Source organism: Pristiophorus japonicus, chromosome 4 (genome assembly GCF_044704955.1).
Source record: "Pristiophorus japonicus isolate sPriJap1 chromosome 4, sPriJap1.hap1, whole genome shotgun sequence".
NCBI lineage: Eukaryota > Metazoa > Chordata > Chondrichthyes > Pristiophoridae > Pristiophorus > Pristiophorus japonicus.
In genome coordinates this window covers 84,998,506-85,017,915 of record NC_091980.1, presented here as the reverse complement: position 1 = coordinate 85,017,915, position 19,410 = coordinate 84,998,506, and the positions used below count along the sequence as shown (strand labels likewise).

Genomic DNA, 19,410 nt, shown 5'->3' with positions numbered 1-19,410 from the left:
GCAAGTATTCAGTAAGGCAAATGGAATAGAAACATAGAAAGTAGGTGCAGCAGTAGGCCATTCGGCCCTTCGAGCCTGCACCACCATTCAATAAGATCATGGCTGATCATTTACCTCAGTACCCCTTTCCTGCTTTCTCTCCATACCCCTTGATCTCTTTAGCCATAAGGGCCATGTCTAACTCCCTCTTGAATATATCTAATGAACTAGCATCAACAACCCTCTGCGGTAGAGAATTCCACAGGTTCACAACTCTCTGAGTGAAGAGGTTTCTCCTCATCTTGGTCCTAAATGGTTTACCTCTTATTCTTAGACTGTGATCCCTGGTTCTGGACTTCCCCAACATCGGGGACATTCTTCCTGCATCTAGCCTGTCCAGTCTCATCAGAATTTTATGTTTCTATGAGATCCCCTCTCATTCATCTAAACTCTAGTGAATACAGGTCCAGTCGATTCAGTCTCTCCTCAATGTCAGTCCAGCCATCCCGGGAATCAATCTGGTGAACCTTCGCTGCACTCCCTCAATAGCAAGAACGTCCTTCCTCAGATTAGGAGACCAAAACTGAACACAATACACCAAGGCCCTGTACAACTGCAGTAAGACCTCCCTGCTCTTCTACTCAAATCCCCTAGCTATGAAGGCCAAAATGCCATTTGCCGCCTTCATCGCCTGCTGTACCTGCATGCCACCTTTCAATGACTGATGTACCATGACACCCAGGTCTCGTTGCACCTCCCCATTTCCTAATCGGCCGCCATTCAGATAATATTCTGCCCTCGTGTTTTTGCCACCAAAGTGGATAACCTCGCATTTATCCACATTATACTGCATCTGCCATGCATTTGCCCACTCAATTAACCTGTCCAAGTCACCCTGCAGCCTTTTAGCACCCTCCTCACAGCTCACACCGCCACCCAGCTTAGTGTCATCTGCAAACTTGGAAATATTACACTCAATTCCTTCATCTAAATCATTGATTTATATTGTAAATAGCTGGGGTCCCAGCACTGAGCCCTGTGGCACCCCACTAGTCACTGCCTGCCATTCTGAAAAGGACCCGTTTATCCCGACTCTCTGCTTCTTGTCTGCCAACCAGTTCTCTATCCATGTCAATACATTACCTCGAATACCACGTGCTTTAATTTTGCACACCAATCTCTTGTGTGGGACCTTGTCAAATACACGATATCCACTGGTTCTCCCTTGTCCACTCTACTAGTTACATCCTCAAAAAATTCCAGAAGATTTGTCAAGCATGAATTCCCTTTCATAAATCCATGCTGACTTGGACCGATCCTGTCACTGCTTTCCAAATGCGCTGCTATTTTATCTTTAATAATTGTTTCCAACATTTTCCCCACTACCGATGCCAGGCTAACCGGTCTATAATTCCACATTTTCTCCCTCCCTCCTTTTTTAAAAATTGGTGTTACATTAGCTACCCTCCAGTCCATAGGAACTGATCCAGAGTCGATAGACTGTTGGAAAATGATCACCAATGCATCCACTATTTCTAGGGCCACTTCTTTAAGTGCTCTGGGATGCAGACTATCAGGCCCTGGGGATTTATCAGCCTTCAATCCCATCAATTTCCCTAACACAATTTCCTGACTAATAAGGATTTCCTTTATTGCAAGGGGGATAGAGTATAAAAGCAGGGAAGTCCTGCTACAACTGTACAGGGTATTGGTGAGGCCACACCTGGAATACTGTGTGCAGTTTTGGTCTCTGTATTTAAGAAAGGATATACTTGCATTGGAGACTGTTCTGAGAAGGTTCACTAGGTTGATTCTGGAGATGAAGATATTATGAAGATAGGTTGAGTAGGTTGTGTCTATACTCATTCTTCAAAAATATGAGAGGTGATCTTATCGAAACATATAAGATAATGAGAGGGCTCGATAAGATGAATGCAGAAAGTATATTTCCACTCATAGAGGAAACTAAAACTAGGGGTCATCGTCTCAGAATAAGGGGCGGTCTATTTAAAACTGAGATGAGGAGGAATTTCTTCTCTGAGGGTTGTAAATCTGTGGAATTCTCTGCTCCAGAGAACTGTGGAGGCTGGGCCATTGAGTATATTTAAGGCAGAGATAGACAGATTTTTGAGCGATAAAGGAATAAAAGGTTATGGGGAGTGGCCATGATCTTATTAAATGGCTTAATCCTACTCCTATTTCTTGTGCTCTTGTATTCTACTTGTATTGAAATTATAAACTGTCTGCATGAATTAACTATGTGGTTGTTCCGCGCTGCTCCTACCATTCATGTCACGGGGGAGTGGAGCTCTGCGTATCAGTGAAGGAAAGATCGATTGCGAAACAAGAAATACTCTGTGGTGATCATGGGTGTTCTGCTCCCTTATTCCTTCGTTCCTTCATGTGGCTTTGAGTGTTTTGAAAGCTTTGCTCCACGGCAGGCGATCCAGAGAGAGGTATCCACAGGAAGAGTGTTCTCTGCTTGTAATTTTTCACAAGCTTTTTCCTTCATTTGTGCACGGAGCAATTTCAGACAAATACCCGAGGGCAATTTAATACTTTTGGCTGCAGTGCACCTGTTGAATTGATTTCCTGCCTTTCATTGCTTATTGTGAACAAAGAGTCTTGCTGCATTTCCCCTGAGAGCCTCTCTGCGGTGCCAAATTTTCTGATGTTCCTCCGTGGCCTATTATTAAGATTATCAATCTGGAAAATGTACCGGATTCTGAGCTCTTCTGTAAAGGTTTATGGAAATCAATAGCCCCAATGCTGAGGTCCAGTGAGACTGCTCACAGCAGCCAGAATGAGCTGCATCTGGTCAGAATGCCAGTGTTCAGGATATTGTCTATAAGAGACTCCCTCAGCAATTGCTCTACCTGGAGCTCCTTCATGGCAAACGAGCCAAAGGTGGGCAGCAGAAACGTTACAAGGACATGCTCAAAGCCTCCCTGGTGAAGTGCAACATCACCACTGATGCCTGGGAGACCCTGGCCGAAGACCGCCCTAGGTGAAGAAAGTGCATCCGGGAGGGCGTTGAACTCTTTGAATCTCAATGCTGCGAGTGTGAAGAGGTCAGGAACAGGCAGCGGAAGGAGCGTGTGGTAAATCAGTGCCACCTCCCCCACTTACCCTGACGAATATCTGTCCCACCTGTGACAGGGTCTGTGGCTCTCATGTTGGACTGTTCAGCAACCAAAGAACTCATTTTAGGAGTGGAAGCAAGTCTTCTTCGATTCCGAGAGACTGCATATGATGATGTCTATAGAGACAGCAGTGTTATCATTTTATTCTGAGAGTGGTTAGAATGTGGAATTTGGCATAGTTGAGGCAAATAGCATAGATGCGTTTAAAGAGAAACTATATAAGTACATGAAGGAGAAAGGAATAGAAATATATGTTGATAGGGTTAGATGAAGCATGGTTCCTGTGGAGCATAAACACCATGGCCTGTTTCTGTGCTGTAAATACTATGTAATACTATATAATTGTCAGGTTACAAATAGGCCTGAAATTTCCTTCACTATAGCAGCAGTGGAGCAGGGACAATGGTGCAGGGATGGGGAGGCCCACTGTTGGATCCCCACCCCTTAGAAGGCTAGCCACCTATTTTGGTTCCTACAGAAGAGTTCTTTGCATCAGGAATTGTGGAAGAACGAAAGAGGATTGCACTGAATACAAACACTCTATATCCTAGACCATCACGTTAAATACAAACGCTCAAGATGTGGAACCGCCAGCCACTCCAAATCCGAGACAGAGATATGACTTCCACATTGTCTCGGTCAATATTTATCCCTCAATCAATATAATGACCAGATAATCTGTTTATTTTGTTATCAGATTACTGTTTGTGGGTGATTGCTTGTGCCCTAATTGGCTGCTGCATTTCCTACATTACAACAGTGACTACACTCCAAAAGTAGTTCATTGGCTGTAAAGCGCTTTGAGACGTTCAGTGGTCGTGAAAGGTGCTATATGAATCCAAATCTTTTTTGGTAGTCTAGGTGAAGTGATGAGCTGCCTCTGAGTTTTAGGTAAGAACATAAGGAGTAGGCCATCCGGCCCCTCGAGCCTGCTCCACCATTCAATAAGATCATGGACTCAGCTCCACTTCCCCGCGCACTCTCCATAACCCCTTATCCCCTAATCGTTTAGGAAACTGTCTATTTCTGTCTTAAATTTATTCAATATCCCAGCTTCCACAGCTTTCTGAGGCAGTGAATTCCACAGATTTACAACCCTCAGAGAAGAAATTTCTCCTCATTTGTTTTAAATGGGCGGCCCCTTATTCTAAGATCATGCCCTCTAATTCTATTCTCCCCCATCAGTGGAAACATCCTCTCTGCATCCACCTTGTCAAGCCCCCTCATAATCTTAGACATTTCGATAAGATCACCTCTCATTCTTCTGAATTCCAATGAGTAGAGGCCCAACCTACTCAACCTTTCCTCATAAGTCAACCCCCTCATCCCCGGAATCAACCTAGTGAACCTTCTCTGAACTGCCTCCAAAGCAAGTATATCCTTTCGTAAATATGGAAACCAAAACTGCACGCAGTATTCCTGCTATGGCCTCACCAATACCTTAGATAGCTGTACAAGACTTCCCTGCTTTTATACTCCATCCCCTTTGCAATAAAGGCTAAGATAGCATTGGCCTTCCTGATCACTTGTTGTACCTGCATACTATCCTTTTGTGTTTCATTCACAAGTATCCCCAGGTCCCACTGTACTACGGCACTTTGCAATCTTTCTCCATTTAAATAATAACTTGCTCTTTAATTTTTTTTGCCAAAGTGCATAACCTCACACTTTCCGACATTATACTCCATCTGCCAAATTTTTGCCCATTCACTTAGCCTATCTATGTTCTTTTACAGATTTTTTATGTCCTCCTCACACATTGCTTTTCTTCCCATCTTTGTATTGTCAGCAAACTTGGCTACGTTACACTCAGTCCCTTCTTCCAAGTCGTTAATATAGATTGTAAATAGTTGGGGCCCCAGCACTGATCCCTGCGACACCCCACTAGTTACTGGTTGCCAACCAGAGAATGAACGATTTATCCTGACTCTCTGTTCTCTGTTAGTTAGCCAATCCTCTATCCATGCTAATATATTACCCCCAATCCCGTGAAGTTTTAACTTGTGCAGTAACCTTTTATGGCTGATCATCGACCTCAACTCCACTTTCCTGCTCAACCTCCATATCCCTTGATTCCTCTAGACTCCAAAAATCTATCTATCTCAGCCTTGAATATATTCAAAGACTCAGCATTCACAACCCTCTGAGTGAAGAAATTCCTCCTCATATCTGACTTAAATGGCCTTTCCCTTATAATGAGACTGTGACCCCTAGTTCTGGACACTCCAGCCAGGGGAACAACCTTTCAGTTTCTACCCTGTCAATCTCCTTCAGAATCTTGTATGTTTCAGTTAGATCACTTCTCATTCTTCTAAACTCCATAGAGTATAGGCCCATTCTACACAATCTCTCATCATAAGTCAGCCCTTTCATCCCATGAATCAATCTAGTGAACCTCCGTTGCACTGCCTCCAAGGCAAGTATATCCATCCTTAGATCAGGAGACCAAAACTGTGCACAGTACTCCAGTTGTGGTCTCATCAAGTTCTGTACAATTGTAGCAAGACTTCCTTACTCTTATACTCCACCCCCTTGCAATAAAGGACAACATGCTATTTGCCTTCCTTATTGTTTGCTGTAGCTCGACGACAGAGGTTGGCGTGGCCTTGGACTTGGCCTAGAGACGGCGAAGGTTGAACAGCTTCCCACTGGTTCTGTAGATTAGTTCCACTCCAGCAGGGAGCTTGTTGACTGGGAGGTGGAGTGAGGAAGATTGAGAAGAGGATTGGGGCGATGACGCAGCCCTGTTTGAACCTCGGTCCGGATGTGGATTGGGTCTGTAATGGATCCGTTGATGTAAGACCACCCCAACCTCTGTCATCGAGCTATAGTACGTGGGCGATGTCTGCGTCTGCACACATTCAAGAGGCTGAATTCCAGGACATAGTCGATGTATTTACTGAGGCGTATGAAAGCATAGGCCTTACGCTAAACATCCATAAGACAAAGGTCCTCCACCAGCCTGTCCTCACCGCGCAGCACTGCCCCCCAGTCATCAAGATCCATGGCACTGCCCTGGACAACGTGAACCATTTCCCATACCTCGGGAGCCTCTTATCAACAAAAGCAGACATTGATGAGATTCAACACCGCCTCCAGTGCGCCAGCGCAGCCTCCGGCCGCCTGAGGAAAAGTGTATTCGAAGACCAGGCCCTCAAATCTACCACCAAGCTCATGGTCTACAGGGCGGTAGTAATACCCGCCCTCCTGTATGGCTCAGAGACATATACAGTAGACACCAAGTCGCTGGAGAAATGCCACCAGCGATGCCTCCGCAAGATCCTACAAATCCCCTGAGGACAGATGCACCAATATTAGTATCCTCGACCAGGTCAACATCCCCAGCATTGAAGCACTGATCACACTTGATCAGCTCTGCTGGGCAGGCCACATTGTCTGCATGCCAGACACGAGAATCCCAAAGCAAGCGCTCTACTCCGAACTCCTTCATGGCAAACGAGGCAAAGATGGACAGAGGAAATGTTACAAGGACAGCCTCAAAGCCTCCCTGATAAAGTGCAACATCCCCACCGACACCTTGGAGTCCCTGGCCAAAGACAGCCCTAAGTGGAGGGAATGCATCCGGAAGGGTGCCGAGCGCCTCGAGTCTCATCGCCGAGAGCATGCAGAAATCAAGCACAGGCAGTGGAAAGAATGTGCGGCAAACCTGACCCACTCTCCCTTACCCTCAACGACTGTCTGTCCCACCTGTGGCAGAGACTGTGGCTCTTGTATTGGACTGTTCAGCCACTCTAAGGACCCATTCTAAGAGTGGAAGCAAGTCTTCCTCGATTCTGAGAGACTGCCTATGATGATGCTTGCTGTACCTGCATGCTAGCTTTTTGTGTTTCTTGCACAAGGTCACCCAAATCTCTCTGAACACCAACATTTGAAAGTTTCTCACATTTAAAAAATATTCAATTTTTGTATTCTTTCTACCAAAGTGAATAACTCACATTTCCCTACATTATACTCCATCTGCCACCTTACTGCCCACTCACTTAGTCTATCTATATCCTTTTGCAGATGCCTTGTGTTCTCCTCACAGCTTACTGTCCCACCTAGGAAAGATAGACCTTTGATTTGGAAGATGACAAATCAACAACAACCTGCATTTCTATAGCATCTTTAACGTAGTAAAATGTCCCAAGGTGCTTCACAGGAGGGTTATCAAACAAAATTTGACACCGAGCCACATGAGATATTGGGACAGATAACCAAAAGCTTGGTCAAAGATATATGGGCTGAAATTCAGGGTCTCAAAGAGATCTGTTAATGCCTGTTTGTGGTGGCCATTCCTAAAAGTCGAATGGCCACCGCTTTGGGCTCAATAGACTGCCCCAATCAAAATTCAGGTTGGGGATTTTTTGGCCTGGACTCCATACCACCGAAGTGGTATCACCGCCAATAAAATCAATAACACAACAATAAAAATACTTACCTAGCAATTTTCACCTCACTCCATGGATCCCCCGCCGCGCAGTGCTCCCAACAAGTTTCCCTGTCGGTGCACCTCTGCAGAGTGATTGCGGGCCCAGCAGCACGGTGGCTCTTCAAGGGGAGGGCCCACTGTTTCGGCCACAGTTCAGGAATTTTTGCCGGCTGACTTGACGATCAGTTGGCAAAATACTGGCCCCGGGTTCGGCCAGGCCGCCAATCCCCTCTTGGGTGCCAGGCCGCTGGCCCAGCCAAAACCCTCCATGGTGGTTCACAGGCCAAAGTCAGAATCTCTCCCCTTTAACAGAGGGGAGAGTGTGCTGCTGCACAGGTGCTGTGATGTCACCACGCTGATTGACAGCGGCGGGCGGGCCTTCCGACCCATTTTCAGTCAGCCAGGCTGGCTTTGAGTCTAAGGCCCGCCCCCATTATGATCCATTTCATAGAAACATAGAAAATAGGAGCAGTAGTAAGCTACTCAATATGATCATGGCTGATCCTCTATCTCAACACTATATTCCCGATTTTTCCCCATACCCCTTGATGCCTTTTGTGTCTAGAAATCTATCTCTCTCCTTAAATATATTCAGTGACTTGGCATCTACAGCCTTCTGTGGTCGAGATTTCCAGAGGTTCACCACCCTCTGAGTGAAAAAATTTCTCCTCATCTCGGTCCTAAATTTCCTACCCCGTATCCTGAGACTGTGACCCCTTGTTCTAGATTTCCCAGCCAGGGGAAACATCCTCCCCGCATCCAGTCTGGCGCACTGAATTTCTGCCCAGTAGGTTGTAAGGAACATCTTAAAGGAGAGAGAGGTTGAGAGCATTGTTCCCGTTAAGCTATGCGGCTACACAAAAATTGAAGGGAACAGTGGCAGAGAGGCGGAGAGGGTTAGGCAGTGAATTTCAGAGCTTAGGGCCTCGGCAATTAAAATTAGCGATTCGTAAGAGGCTAGATTTGGAAGAGCGCAGAGATCTTGAATGCTTGTAAGCTGGCAGAGGTTATAGAGATAGGGAGGGGCGAGGCCATGGAGAGATTTGAAAACGAGGACGAGAATCCTAAAATTGAGGCGATGTCGAACCAGGAGCTAATGTAGGTCAGCGAGCACAGGGGTAATTGGTAAATGGGACTTGGTGCAAGTTAGGATACAAGCAGCAGAGTTTTGGATGAGCTTAAATTTATGGAGGGTGGAAGAAGGGAGGCCGTCCAGGAAAGCATTGGAATAGTCAAGTCTAGTGGTAACAAAATGCATGGATGAGGGTTTCAGCAGCAGAGCAGCTGAGGCAGGGGTGGAGTCAGGCGATGTTATGGAGGTGGAAATAGGCAGTCTTGGTGATGGAACAGATATGTGATCGTGAGCTCCTTTTGGGATCAAGTACAACACAAGACTGAGAACGATCTGGTTCAGCCTCTGACAGTTGCCAGGGAGAAGATGTTCAAGGACTTTGGAAAGGAAAGGGTGGTTAGGGATGGGGCAGTAGTTTGCAAAGACAAAGAGGCCCAGGGTAAGTTCGCTCTAAGCTGCGTGGAGGTCTGGTGCAGGCGCTCACCAGCATCTCCATTGTAACTACCCCGCATCGGTGGAAATTTAAAGGGACCATGCACTAAAAGAAACAGGCAGGCTGCACAGAACAAAGCGCAGCTACAGGGAACATTGGTCCAGGGTGGGTTTTTTTGAGGGAGGGGGTTAGGCAGGAGGGAGTCTGGTGGGCCGGTGGGGTGGCGGGGGTGGCTGGCAGGATAGGCAGGTGGACAAAGGGAAAGGTGTGGTCTCCATCTTATTGACAAGTCCATGAGCTCCTCACACTTGTTGTTGGAGATGAGGGGGAAGGGAGAGGGGTTTATGGAGTTGATTAGAGTATATTCACAAAAATTGCCAAACATCATGGATAGAGCTGACACAGTTCCAAAAAATGCAGATGCCTCAAAAATAACTACCAACTAAAGACTGTGTTAAGGTGACTGATTATTGGATTTCAAGATTTTTACCAATGTTTTCTGGATAATGTGCTGCTATTTAGCTTTTCTGTAAAAACGGAATCCCAGTAGCCTTGCTTATTACATGTGAAATAAAATAATGCTGTAGACCATGAGCTTGTAACTTAAGTTGCAAATAGATCTAATCTTCCAACAGTTATATTTTAGAGGAAAGAAGCTAATCAAAAGTATGATTACTTTTTTTAAGCGACGAATTTACTAATTTCTGAAGTAACAAATGAGCACTGAATGTTGCAGAAGTTATTTTCTTGGGAACCCTGGGGTAATGGCCTCCGAAGAAATATTTGTTTGCGTGCTTTATCCAGTCTATTGGAATTCTGCCTTTGAAGCTAAAATGATAATGAATAGAGCACACTCGATTCCCACATGAGTCCAGCAACAATGGAATATTATCTGTGCAAAAGAACACATTTCAGAAATGCCAGAACAGACAATCCAAGGCTATCGCTTGTGATGCCATCCAACACATCACTGATGAGGACTACAAAATGTCTGCCTTGCCCTAAAATGTGAATGTTAGCCAGACTATAATGAAAATGTTAGCCAGCATGCAAAACACAGGTAGCAATAACAGATGTTAACCGCGTGTGTATTGTGCCCAGTGTTGTGTACGTAAATAACCAGACTATCTGAAACAGGAGTAATGTAGCTAACTGTGTCCTTTGCTGCAAATATTTATCCAACTTCCCCTTAAAAGATGCAATGTTTTCTGCCTCAGTCATTCCTGATAACAAAGTATTCGATGCTTCAATAACTCTGCATAGAGTTTTCCTTAATTTCTCTTCTCACTCTTTCAGTCGATATTTTAAATTGATAACATCCTCACCGCTGACTCCCCAATTTCTGTCCACTAACCTGGTAAAATGACATCCAAGTTATTTCTTTACCAGAACACCAATGTCCATAGTTATTAGGGCAGCGCAGGCATCTTTAGTGTACCAGAGCGACTGAAATGTTTCAACAATATCAGCATTTGTTAAGTATCAAATTACAGGATTGTTGTAGACTCTAGTTATAAAGAAAATGGGAACAAAATTGCCCCTTTTTATAGCCCCATTATAGGGGGCAAGACATTTTTCACTCAGGGGAGGAGGATGCTACCACCTCCCGGGAAATTGCAACCCATCATCGCCCCACACCAACCACTTAACACCCCATGGGGGAAATTGCCCAGCGGTCCGCAAGGCTGACGCAAGCGGATGTCAATGTCTCGGGGAGATCCTTAAAGCGGAGGGCGCAGCGCCCCGAGCTGCCATCTTATTTTGTATAACTCTCGGGATGGCTCAATGATCACAGCCCTAGCATGGACCGGGCCGCCATCGTGCCACCATCTTGGGTGCCGTGCTGCTGGCCAGGTCGCACGCTGCCCTTGTGGCCTAGTGGGGGCCATCAGAGGCCATGCAGAGAGCACAGCAGCCCTCCCCTTTAAGCAAAGGGGAGGGGCATTGGGCACATCAGCACTACGCGGAACATCTAGTAGGGGCGGTAAGTCCAATTCAGCGACGGGGGCGGGACTTTCGCGCCGGACGCTAAATGTCCCGGCCTTGGAAGGTTACTGCCCCAAACGGGGCACGGGGCAATTTCACCCCCAATGTATCTGCATTGGTAACAGGAGTGGTAAGTTGAGTGGGTAATACAGTATGGTACACAAATACTTTAGTATAGACACCAGCACTGTGATGTGGTACACAAGCACTTTAACAACAACCAGATAAACACTATTCGAGTATATTCCCTATACATATTGCATCTTTTTAATACTGTCATCTTTTTCATAGTTTTATTTAATTTCCATTTCAAACTACTGACTGAGCAATGAGTAAAAAAGAGGAAATCTAGTAATCACAGGATTTACAGTCCATAGCCACACCTAAGGTTGCTGTCTACACAAATTCCAAAACCAGACAGAGGGTGGAGCTGGTGGTGAAGCTTGAGGTTGGGGGAAATACATTCAACATTATATTAAAGCAAATAATTTCAACTGTTGTGTGGCCTCAATATTCAACTGCTGTCGGTATCTTTATTTCAATGTTCTTTCTCTCTGTTATACCAGGATTTCCTGGCTCCTGTCTGTCAAACCCAAGAGATATTTGTAGTTGGCGCGGCTCTGGCTCTGGATTTGCATTGCCTGTTTGCGTTGATGCAATACTGAAATAGCTTTGCTCTTGTTGTGTCCTTAGATGCTTTAGTAATGACTCCACGAAGCAATGTGTTGTACTTGAACTGTAGTGACCTTAGTCCTTTATTTGTTAACTCCAGAGTGAGGATCACACCTGGTGGCCTGCCTTTTATACTAGGCCAGGCACATCTATACAGTTAACCTACAAGTCTCCTACTGCTGTGCCCTGTGGTAGCACACCTTGTGATAATACCAACAGTAGCCATGTAGGATACATGCCATCATTCTCCCCTGAGCCTTTAGTGCAAATCTCCTCTGCATTGACTGTGCTCTGGGCTTAGCTCTATTTGGCTCTGTCTGGTTGACCCTTGGCAGGTCATTTCAATCTTTGGTGAGTGGTGCAGTAGCGTGCTGGTGTTTGTTGTTTGTGTGTGTGTGTGTGTCCCTAACCACTCCATTCTCCCCCTCCCCCCATCCCCACTCCACATTGGTTATGGCGAGGGCTCCTAGCATTCATGTACATTCAAGTTCAGGAAAATTGAATGTCTTACACAAATTATCTTACACATTCTCTGGAGGTGGCCCTTTGTGCTGCAGCCTTTGCATACATAGTCTTTAAAAAGGCACTGTTGAACCCTGTGATTCCCTCTGCAACGCCAGCATGGTGCTACTCGATTAGCCCTCCCTTGGCGGACTCTGAGTTAAGGGACTCGGGGGCCTGTTCTCTCTTCCCTGAGAGGGTTCGCGCTCTACAGTCCGGCCTCTAAACGGCGCCACTCTGTGTACAGTACCTGCCGGGTTTGAGTCCTGAAGGTGAGTCATCTGCCTCGAGCCACAGGTTGAGGTCATGAATGACTGGCTCACAGAGATGGCCTTCTGCAATGTGACTGTGGTATCCGCCGACAGTAGCTTATGAAGAAGGCCCTCGTGACCAATTCCAACAACAAAATGTCCCGCAGTGTTTCTTTGAGGTGAGTGCCGAACTTGCATGGTGCCGCCAGCCTCCCGAGGTCAGCGGCGTACTTCGCGACTTCCTGGCTTTTGGGCCATTGCTGAGTATAGAACTGGTGTCTGGCTGTGAGGATGTCCTCCTTGGGCTTGAGTTGCTCATGGATCAGGGTTACGAGCTCCTTGTATGTCTTGGTCGTTGTCTTCACTGGTGCCAGCAAGTCCCTGATGAGGCCATAGACAGTGGGCCCACAACTGATTAGCAAGATAGCTTGGCGCTTATCAGCCAGTGTGGCTGGGTCGTCCACTGCCAGGTCGTTTGCTGTGAAGAAATGTTCTAGCCTCTCCACAAAGGCGTCCCAATCATCACCATTGGCGAACTGCTGTAACGTACCAAGGATAGCCATTTTCGAGTTAAAGTTCGTAATCTCGTCGCCAATTGTTGTGTCCTTAGATGCTCTAGTAATGACTCCACGAGGCTATGTGTTGTACTTGAACTATTGTGACTTTAGTCCTTTATTTGTTAACTCCAGAGTGAGGATCACATCTGGTGGCCTGCCTTTTATACTAGGCCAGGCACACCTGTGCAGGTAACCTACAAGTCTCCCACTGCTGTGTCCTCTGGTGGCACACCTTGTGATAGTACCAACAGTAGCCATGTAGGATACATTACAGCTCTGATGCTAAGCTTGTAGTGTAAATACACCCTTAATGTAGTGCTCTTAACATCCCCCATACTATATCTTCCACTTGTTCCTATTGTGGCGTTTGAATGAATTCAGGTTCAATCTTTTACTGTAATCTTTTACAGATCTCGCAATACCAGATTGAAATAACCAGTCAAGAAAATCAGAGAAAATTTTTGAAAACTGGTTTATATCAAAACTAAAGAAACAAATGGGACAGTTTAGCCACAGTATGGACCACTGGCGGCTGTTCCTTTTGTGACATATCCATTTTCCTCAGTATTGAGGGGGACAGTCATATCCAAAATATGTTTCACAGATATTCATCAACCTGCTATGCATTATCTGTTTTATTTTCTGTTTCTAATGTTTTACTCAAAGCAATTTTCAAAATAAGGACAGTTGCTGTCATTACATCTGCAAATATGGCTTTCGGTAGACTCTTGAGGCTGAATATGAAAATGCAGCATTTGGTAGGATCAGATGGAACCATAGACTATTCTGTAATCTATTGTTTTCTAAACACATTGGTCTCAATTGATAGAACTTGTGTAAGCTGTGCACAAAGCCATTCACCTGATGCGTTTACACTGAATGGGCAGCAGCCCTGGATAAAATCGCACAGAACCATAGAGTACTTTGTAATCTATTCATTTTATTGAAGAGAGCAACCATGTCAAATGATGGAACATGTCCGCATGTGCAAGCTGTGCACATCCCATTCACCTGGTGTCCTTTCACTGAATGAATCGTACAGCTCAGATAGCAAAGAAAATAAGCTAATTCTGTCTTTGAGAACAGCACTGGTGCGATGAGATTGGGCTTGACATAAAAGCCACGTAGTGTCTGGCTGGTTCTGTGCCACTTCTTAATACAAGTGCTAGAAACATTGGTGATGGTTTAATTATTAAAGAGCAAAAAAGAGCACACAAAAATCCTGAAATAGCTTTATAGCTTTATTCAATGGTACATTTGGATCTGTAGCATATTCATTTCCTTTATATGGACAAATACAATATTTCAGACATGCTGAATTATTTATTTCCTGTGGAATGATGTTATCGCCTGCAGTGATTCTTGGAAATAGCTATGCTCATCTTCTTAAGCTGCTTTCTTGTAGCATCTTTTTAAAGTGATCTTGCCACTCACTGAAATCTGTTTACAATAAGATCTTTAGACTTTAAACAAAACAATCCTTTTACAAGAAATTAAATAAACATTTAAAACATTCTAAACAGGATACTCACTTCAATCAGCTTGTCTCCTTCAATCTCTGCAGTATGAACATACTTGGGAAAAATCATGTGAAGTTTTCCTCCTTCCAGTTTCACTGTGACCTGAAGGTAAGCAAAGGAATCTTTTACGATTATTGCAATGTATGTACCTGTGAGTAGGCTCACAGGTTTGTAGAGTTGTGAGTGGTTTAGCCAGTCACATGATGTACACAAGACTCAATAAAACCCCAGCCAGTTGGGTTCAGGAGATCCATTATGAGGCAGGTGGTTGTGAGCCTGGTGGATGAACTGGTAATGTGTAGAGTGATTGTTAAACCTTTGCTAATAAATCAACTAGTTCTTAATAGCAATGTGTTGTTATGAATTGTTAAGCAAGGAACCCATGAAGAAAATACGTTTCAATTATATAGAATTTTCAGCATAGAAACAGTCCATTCGGCCCAACTGGTCAATGCTTTCATTTATGTTCCACATAAGCCTCCTCCCACCCCTCTTCATTTAACTCCATCAGCATATCCTTCTATTCCTTCTCCTTCATGTGCTTATCTAAATCCCCCTTAAATGCATCCACGCTATTCGCATAAACTACTCCATGTAGTAGTGAGTTCCACATTCTAACCACTCTTTGGGGAAAGAAGTTTCTCCTGAATTATGGAATATATGCGATTGGCAAGATTTCACCAGTAATTAAGGAAAATGATATAACTGGCATCATGGAGACATGGCTCCAGGGTAACCAAGACTGGGAACTCAACATCCAGGGGTATTCAACATTCAGGAAGGATAGACAGAAAGGAAAAGGAAGTGGGGTAGCGTTGCTGGTTAAAGAGGAAATTAATGCAATAGTAAGGAAGGACATTAGCTTGGATGATGTGGAATCTGTATGGGTGGAGCTGCGGAATACCAAAGGACAGAAAACGCTAGTGGGAGTTGTGTACAGACCACCAAGCAGTAGTAGTGAGGTTGGGGACAGCATCAAACAAGAAATTAGGGATGCATGCAATAAAGGTACAGCAGCTATCATGGGCGATTTTAATCTACATATAGATTGGGATAACCTTACTGGTACCAATATGGTGGAGGAGGATTTCCTGGAGTGTATTAGGGATGGTTTTCTAGACCAATATGTCGAAAAACCAACTAGAGGGCTGGTCATCCTAGACTGGGTGATGTGTAATGAGAAAGGACTAATTAGCAATCTTGTTGTGCGAGGCCCCTTGGGGAAAAGTGACCATAATATGGTAGAATTCTTTATTAAGATGGAGAGTGACACAATTAATTCAGAGACTTGGGTCCTGAACTTAAGGAAAGGTAACTTCGACGGTATGAGGCGTGAATTGGCTAGAATAGACTGGCAAAGGATACTTAAAGGGTTGACGGTGGATAAGTAATGGCAAACATTTAAAGATCACATGGATGAACTTCAATAATTGTACATCTCTGTCTGGAGTAAAAATAAAACGGGGGAGGTGGCTCAACCGTGGCTAACAAGGGAAATTAAGGATAGTGTTAAATCCAAGGAAGAGGCATATAAATTGGCCAGAAAAAGCAGCAAACCTGAGGACTGGCAGAAATTTAGAATTCAGCAGAGGAGGACAAAGGGTTTCATTAGGAGGGAGAAAATAGATTATGAGAGGAAGCTTGCCGGGAACATAAAAACTGACTGCAAAAGCTTCCATAGATATGTGAAGAGAAAAAGATTAGTGAAGACAATTGTAGGTCCCTTGCAGTCGGATTCAGGTGAATTTATAATGGGGAACAAAGAAAAGGCAGACCAGTTGAACAAATACTTTGGTTCTGTCTTCACGAAGGAAGACACAAATAACCTTCCGGAATTACTTGGGGACCGAGGGTCTAGTGAGAAGGAGGAACTGAAGGATATCCTTATTAGGTGAGAAATTGTGTTAGGGAAATTGATGGGATTGAATGCCGATAAATCCCCGGGTCTGATAGACTGCATCCCAAAGTACTTAAGGAAGTGGCCCTAGAAATAGTAGATGTATTGGTGATCATTTTCCAACAGTCTATTGACTCTGGATCAGTTCCTATGGACTGGAGGGTAGCTAATGTATCACCACTTTTTAAAAAAGGAGGGAGAGAGAAAACGGGTAATCATAGATCGGTTAGCCTGACATCAGTAGTGGGGAAAATATTGGAATCAATTATTAAAGATCAAATAGCAGTGCAGCTGGAATGCAGTGACAGGATCGGTCCAACTCAGCATTGATTTATGAAAGGGAAATCATGCTTGACAAATCTTCTGGAATTTTTTAAGGATGTAACTAGTAGAGTGGATAAGGGAGAACCAGTGGATCTGGTGTATTTGGACTTTCAAAAGGCTTTTGACAAGGTCCCACACAAGAGATTGGTGTGCAAAATCAAAGCACATGCTATTGGGGGTAATGTACTGATGTGGATAGAGAACTGGTTGGCAGACAGGAAGCAGAGAGTCGGGATAAACGGTCCTTTTCAGAATGGCAGGCAGTGACTAGTGGGGTGTCGCAGGGCTCAGTGCTGGGACCCCAAGTCTTTACAATATACATTAATGATTTAGATGAAGGAATTGAGTGTAATATCTTCAAGTTTGCAGATGACACTAAATTGGGTGACGCTGTGAGTGGGACGCTAAGAGGCTGCAGGGTGACTTGGACAGGTTAGGTGAGTGGGCAAACGCGTGGCAGATGCAGTATAATGTGGATAAATGTGAGGTTATCCACTTTGGGGGCAAAAACGCGAAGGCAGAATATTACCTGAATGACGGCAGATTAGGAAAAGGGGAGGTGCAACGAGACCTGGGTGTCATGGTTCATCAGTCATTCAAAGCTGGCATGCAGGTACAGCAGGCGATGAAGAAGGCAAATGGTTTGTTGGCTTTCATAGCTAGGGGATGTGAGTATAGGAGCAGGGAGTCTTACTGCAGTTGTATAGGGCCTCGGTGAGGCCTCGCCTGGAATATTGATCTCCTAATCTGAGGAAGGACGTTCTTGCTATTGAGGGAGTGCAGCGAAGGTTCACCAGACTGATTCCCCAGATGGCTGGACTCACATATGAGGAGAGACTGGATCAACTGGGTCTTTATACACTGGAATTTAGAAGGATGAGAGGGGCTCTCATAGAAACATATAAGATTCTGACGGGACTGGACAGATTAGATGCGGGAAGAATGTTTCCGATGTTGGAGAAGTCCAGAACCAAGGGACACAGTTTTAGGATAAGGGGGAGGCCATTTAGGACTGAGATGAGGAGAAACTTCTTTACTCAGAGATTTGTTAATCTGTGGAATTCCCTGCCGCAGAGAGTTGTTGATGCCAGTTCATTGGATATATTCAAGACGGAGTTAGATATGGCCCTTGCGGCTAAAGGTATCAAGGAGAATGGAGAGAAAGCTGGAAAGGGATACTGAGGGAATGATCAGCCATGATCTTATTGAATGGTGGTGCAGGCTCGAAGGGCTGAATTGCCTACTCCTGCATCTATTTTCTATGTTTCTGTGTTTCTCCTGAAGATGCAGTGCTGACTCCTATAGGGGTTTGGATCCACAAACACTGGTAGTCCAGAGGTATAGGCTGCGATGTTACAGACCTTGGCGGGTCCAGACCCCGCTGCTCGCTCCCGCCCACTGTCCAAAATGAATTTCCCTTGATTGGGCTTGTTATGCCGGTCAATTGGAGGAAGTGGGTCTAGTGACGTTATTTGATGATGTGTCATCAGCTAGTTTCCTTAAAGGGACCATGTCCACATTTATTTTGACATTTCTGCTGTCATCGCTCCACAGCATTGAGTTGCTGAAAACACTGACAATGACGGCACAAAGTCACAGAGCAGCACCTGAGCCCTCCCATGACTCCCTCCATATAATTATATAATTATGGAGGGAGTTACAGCATGCAGGGCAGTCCTCTTCCCTTCCCATGAGCAGAAAAGACCTCCCCAGGAGATCAACACAGCCTACTTGCATATTGCAGAGGAGGCCACAAGCAGGGATGTGGTCAGAAGGACCTGGGTACAGCAGTGCAAACATTTCAATGATCTCAATAGATCACGACTTGCTAGTACAAAGCCACACTCAACCTTATCCTGCTGTGCCTCTCATCACATCCCCATCACTCTGCCTTCCCTGCCCTACTCCTGCACATCCTTACCCACACCAACTTACCTTGCACCTCCACCCATCCCTTTCTATCTATATTGTCACATCCTCATCTCACTAGCCACCCCTCACACATCCTCATCCTATGCAATCATACCAACTAACAACATCAGAAGGGTTAGCACTTGGGTATTTTATGCAATGTTCATGTAAAGTTTATGTTAATGTGGTGTCAAACATTGAAACCTTTATTTTCAACACAACGTGTTCTTGGATAGATTTGGAAGTGGCTTAGTGAGTTTCAGTGAATGGTGAGACATAATAGTACCCCCACAATGGTGAGGTTGTGTAAGGAATGGCTTGAGCATTGTAGGGATGCTTTATGGTGTTGGTGTGGGGTGGTGACAACCTGGTGCATCATGTGGCAGCCAGTGTGTACAGCGTCAAGTGACGTAAATCTGGCCATGGTGTGTCCATCCCTGGCCTTCCGGGCAGCAATGTGGTCGGGTGCTGATGCCCCCTGTCTTGTGCAGCATCACATAAATACGGAGAAGGTTGGTGTTGGTGCTGCTGGTGTGCCTGATGCTGCTGGTGTTGGGGATGGTCATGGTGGTATTCTGAGGACCAAAATGAGAGAGTATAAAGGGCACCCATACTGATGGAACAGATGGCAGGTGAAGTAAAGATGACAGAAGTGATCTGTCAATGCTGAGAGAGGTAATGAGGTCAGACTGGATGGAGTCTTGCAGCATGGTGAATCTGTTGTGGAAATGC

At 45.0% G+C, this 19,410-nt stretch overlaps 2 protein-coding genes across 2 annotated transcripts in view; both read right to left on the bottom strand.

The window, feature by feature from the left end:
• Positions 1 to 10,491, bottom strand: part of LOC139262108 (gastrotropin-like) — a 37,085-nt gene extending 26,594 nt beyond the window's left edge. The window contains exon 1 of the mRNA XM_070877253.1: positions 10,414 to 10,491. The gene's annotated coding sequence lies outside the window, so the exon portion shown is untranslated. The remainder of the gene's footprint in view (positions 1 to 10,413) is intronic.
• A 3,780-nt stretch (positions 10,492 to 14,271) lies between these two features.
• Positions 14,272 to 19,410, bottom strand: part of LOC139262107 (gastrotropin-like) — a 57,559-nt gene continuing 52,420 nt past the window's right edge. The window contains exons 4-5 of the mRNA XM_070877252.1: positions 14,559 to 14,648; positions 14,272 to 14,466 (exon numbers count right to left, since the gene is read on the bottom strand). Coding sequence (XP_070733353.1) covers positions 14,413 to 14,466; positions 14,559 to 14,648 — 144 coding nt within the window. The 3' untranslated portion in view covers positions 14,272 to 14,412. The remainder of the gene's footprint in view (positions 14,467 to 14,558; positions 14,649 to 19,410) is intronic.